At 38.4% G+C, this 4,404-nt stretch overlaps 1 protein-coding gene across 1 annotated transcript; it reads right to left on the bottom strand.

Moving 5' to 3' along the window:
• Positions 1 to 459: 459 nt before the first annotated feature.
• On the bottom strand, positions 460 to 2,599 carry LOC141617060 (uncharacterized). Its single transcript, XM_074434230.1, has 2 exons — positions 1,933 to 2,599; positions 460 to 1,820 (listed from the first exon to the last, which is right to left on the bottom strand). The coding sequence occupies exons 1-2, from the start codon at positions 2,597 to 2,599 to the stop codon at positions 460 to 462; spliced, it is 2,028 nt and encodes a 675-aa protein (XP_074290331.1).
• Positions 2,600 to 4,404: the final 1,805 nt, after the last annotated feature.

Below are 4,404 nucleotides of genomic sequence, written 5' to 3'. Positions count from 1 at the left end.
AAGAATTCCCATTTAAAGATAAGGAGTAGGAAGGTGAAGTAACACAAACCATCACTAAGTCAATGAACTTCTCAGGGAATTTCAAAGCAGAGAGCATTTGAGAGAGGAAATCCCACTCAACAGTGTCATATGCTTTTCTTAGATCAATTTTAACAAGGCAACGGGGAGAAGCAGCTTTCCTATTATACAATCTAACAATGTCCTGGCAGATTAGAATATTTTCCACAATATTTCTCCCTTTGATGAACCCTCCCTGATTACTACTAATGATATCAGGCAACACTTGACCCATTCTTGTACACAAGAGCTTAGCAATGCATTTGTAAATGGTGTTACAACATGCTATGGGCCTAAATTCCATGACACTCACAGGGTTTGTATTTTTAGGAATAAGAGTGATAGATGTAGCATTAATTTGTTTCAGCAATTTTCCAGTGGTAAAAAAATTCTTCACAAAGATTAAAGATATCCCCCCCCCCCCCCCACAATATCCCAAGAGTCCTTGAAGAATTGGCTAGTATAGCCGTCAGGCCCAGGAGATTTAGTAGAAGGAATGGAGAAGATACATTCTTTGACCTCATCAAAAGTCACAGGTTTGAGGAGAATGGTAGCATGATCAAGCGAAATAGTATTACCTGAGCTTACAGTAGGCACATGAATTTTGTTCACAGGCTTGCTAGTCCCCAGTAAATCTTGATAATAAGCCAAGAAAGAGTGTTCAATGGCTTCAGGATCAGAATGAAGCTGCCCCTGCTTATCCTTAATTTGGAGGACCTTGTTATGCACTTGCCTAGCTTTAATCTTCCTATGATAGAAAGCAGTATTTTCATCCCCCTCTTTGAGCCATTCAGTTTTAGCTTTTTGTTGCAGGAAACTGAACTGAGCTTTTTGAAGGTTAGAAAAGACCTTAGCAGCTTCCCTCTCATTTTGTCTAAGAGTCATGTCCCCTGGATGCCTCTGCTGTTCAGTTTGAATATCATCCAGCTGCTGCCTTGCCACAGCAGCAGCCTTTTCAATATCAGAAAATCTATTTTTGTTCAGTAACTTCAGAGGTTTCTTCAGATTTCTTAACTTAGTGACAATCTGAAACATACTAATGCCATGGACAGGTTTGTTCCACTCCATTTGGACCAACTCTTTGAAATCAGGATCCATGCCCCACATGTTGAAGTATCTGAACGAAACTTTCTTAGTTTGGCAACTCTCCTTCCTATAGCAGATGATAGGGGTATGATCAAAAAGCCCTTCATTCATAAAATAGGCATAGCTAGCAGGATATTTGAGCAGCCAGTCATTAGAGACAAGACATCTATCAATACGAGAATAGACCCTAGTAGCATGATCTTGTTTGTTATTCCAAGTAAAGAATGATCCCTGGGCTTGAATGTCAGTGATGTCACAGGATTCAACACACTGTCTGAAATCAACCAGTTCATTCCACAAGACAGGCCTACCAAGTCTCTCATTAAAGTTAAGAATAGAGTTGAAGTCCCCACATACACACCAAGGCTGAGCAATCTGAGTACTGATTTGTTGCAACTCACTCCATAAATGCTTCCTATCATTCTCATCATTAAACCCATAAACAACTGTGAAACAAAAATTATCTCCAGAATTATGTTCAACCACATCAACTGTGATTTGCTGAGCAGTACAGTCTCTAGTAGTCACAAGAAACACCTGAGGATCCCAAATTACCCAGACACGACCTCCAGGATGATGTAAGTTGTTATTAATACCAACCCAGTGATGACCCAGATTATTAAGGATAGTAGTAAAATCCTGAGTCTTCACCTTTGTTTCAACCAAACCATAAAGACCTATTTTATTCAAATGCATAAACCACTTTATTTCAGCTTGCTTATTGGGGTGGTTCATGCCTCTAACATTCCAACAGCCAATGTTATCCATTATTAATTAATATTTGATTACCAGTTCCCCCATTCTTGTCAGATGTATCACTCTCACCATCACTGACAACTTCAGCATAGGATTTCATAGGTGATGGAGGAGTGATATGATCCTGTCTAGTAAGTTGAATAATGGGACTCACAGGAATAAGGACTCTAGAATTGTGATATGTTGGACCCCCAAACTTAGGTGAAGGAGGAGACTTTCTAGGTGGCACAGCAGTCTGAGGAGGTGCAGGCCTCACAATAGGTCTCCAGACCTGAACCTGTTTGGGTTTAACAGGAGCAGGTGCAGCTGGAGGTGCTGCAGCTTTCTTCCTGCATTGTTCAGTAGTGTGTCCTATTCCCTTACAGTCAGAGCATACATCAGGTCGCCATTCATATTCAACCAACACACAGACATCCATTCCTTTCTCATCCTTCAAAAATAATTTGTCAGGCAATGCTTGACCCACTTGAACCTCTACCATAAGCCTAGCATATCCCAATCTAGTTTTGTCCATAGTAGCACCATCAGCACGCATAAAGGTACCAAATTGAGATCCCAGCTTAGCCAAAGTGTTTTCTCCCCAAAATTTCAATCCCAAACCACACAACCTAATCCATATAGGAACAGCTTTCACTTTCTCCTTAGCAAGGGACGTTGTTTCAGACCATGGTTTCACTACTAATGGCTTGTTATCAAACATAGGGAACCCTTGTTTAAGTACAAGATCTCGACATTCCAAAGTAGGGAAGTGAACAAGGAAAGCACCATTCGGAAGGAACGAAATCTTATCATATTTATATTTACCCCATAAACGATTAACAAACCCAGAAAGTAATTCCCATGGGGGATTTCCTCCCAGAACATAACAAATTACAGCTGTGGACCAGTAATCAATTTCGGGTTGTACATCCTCCATGGACAATTGATTCATTATCAGGAATTGCAGGAGTTTCATCTTCAACCTCAGGAATTATCACAAGTTCCTCAACAGCTTCAGTCTCAGGTAGGATTTCGTGTTCTCCAATTGCATCCATATCCAACGGGGCAATACCCACAATCTCACCAACAGATTTTGTAGTCTTAGCATCAGCAGATTGAGGAATATCACTACCAGAAGGACGATTCGTCGGCATATTCGTGTCGTCTAGATCAAGATTTTGTAGATTATTAAAAGATAGCCTTACTATAGCTTTAGATTTAATTGATTTCCTAATATGAGAAGGTTTAGATCTAGGTTTTTTTGCCATAACGCAGAGAAAACCCTAATTAACGAAGAGAGAAGCTAGAGCTTTCTCTCTCTACCTTTCCCATCACTTATTTCCGATTTAGTTTTGTTTGTATTTTAATTATTGTATCACAATTGTAAGGTTTATGTCGAAAATATCATTAAAACTGATTTCTAAAACCACGTTCAAAACCTTTTTTACGGATTTTCAGTAGACAAACGTCGAGAAAGGACGCAGCAACTGCTGCGCCTTTTCGAAGGAGCGCAGTTCCTGCTGCGCCTCTTCGTGAGGCTGCCGCAGTTCCTGCTTCCTTTCTTCTTCCTTCGTCCTCTGTTATTCGTCATAATTCTTTTATTTGTTTCTTTTGTTTGTTAATTCTTTGTTATAATAGCATGATAATCTCATATGTATATAATTTATCATTCATTAGTATATAATTTATCGTTAAATCCGACTTAAATCCCTTATAATCTCATACTTGCGGGTTTTCGTCATTAAATTCAATCCGGGTTGTAGGAATTCGATTTGTTCATATTGAGTTTCTGGAATTCATCGTTGGTATATTTGTATCTGTTTATCATCATATGTTATTCATTAATTCATCATGTTTAGTTTAGTCCAATTAATTTGTTTGGTTTGTTAATATCGTTCACTCCTGTAATTAATCCATCTTAATTCCGTCTCATCCATGTTTTACTGTTTTCATGACCCATTCATATGTTAAATAACATATTAATCACTTCCATCCGAGTAAATAATTTAATCAATCTTTAAATCACCAACGAATATTAACGACTTGCAATTCCGGCTTCACAGCCAGAACTGAGCCAAGGAACAGACGCAGCAACTGCTGCGCCTATTCCAAAGGACGCAGCTCTGCTGCGCCTATTCCTGGTTGATTTCTGTCCCTGAACTCCGTTGTTGCTTTGACTTAGTTATTTAGCTTACGTATAATTGGCTATTATTCGTATTATCACCTTCTGTTCTGTTCGTAATTTTATTCTTTTATTCTTTTTCTCAAATTATCCGTTTTAAAGGTACTTTCGACATAAATCGCCTATCCCAATGTAATTAATGTAATTTTTATTATTGTAATTTTCTTTTATTGTGTTTATCATTATTTCTTGCATCATTTGTATGTTTTCACATGTAATTGAGCATTAAATCCTTACTTCGACCTTAATTGTTTGCTAAATTACGTGTCAACCGACTTAGTATTAATTCTCACATGCTAGGATCAAAACTTGGATGTTGCATTGCATGCATATAGCCGACGATA

The sequence above is a fragment of the Silene latifolia genome, chromosome X (assembly GCF_048544455.1).
Source record: "Silene latifolia isolate original U9 population chromosome X, ASM4854445v1, whole genome shotgun sequence".
NCBI classification, from domain to species: domain Eukaryota; kingdom Viridiplantae; phylum Streptophyta; class Magnoliopsida; order Caryophyllales; family Caryophyllaceae; genus Silene; species Silene latifolia.
This window is presented reverse-complemented; position numbering and strand designations above follow the sequence as displayed.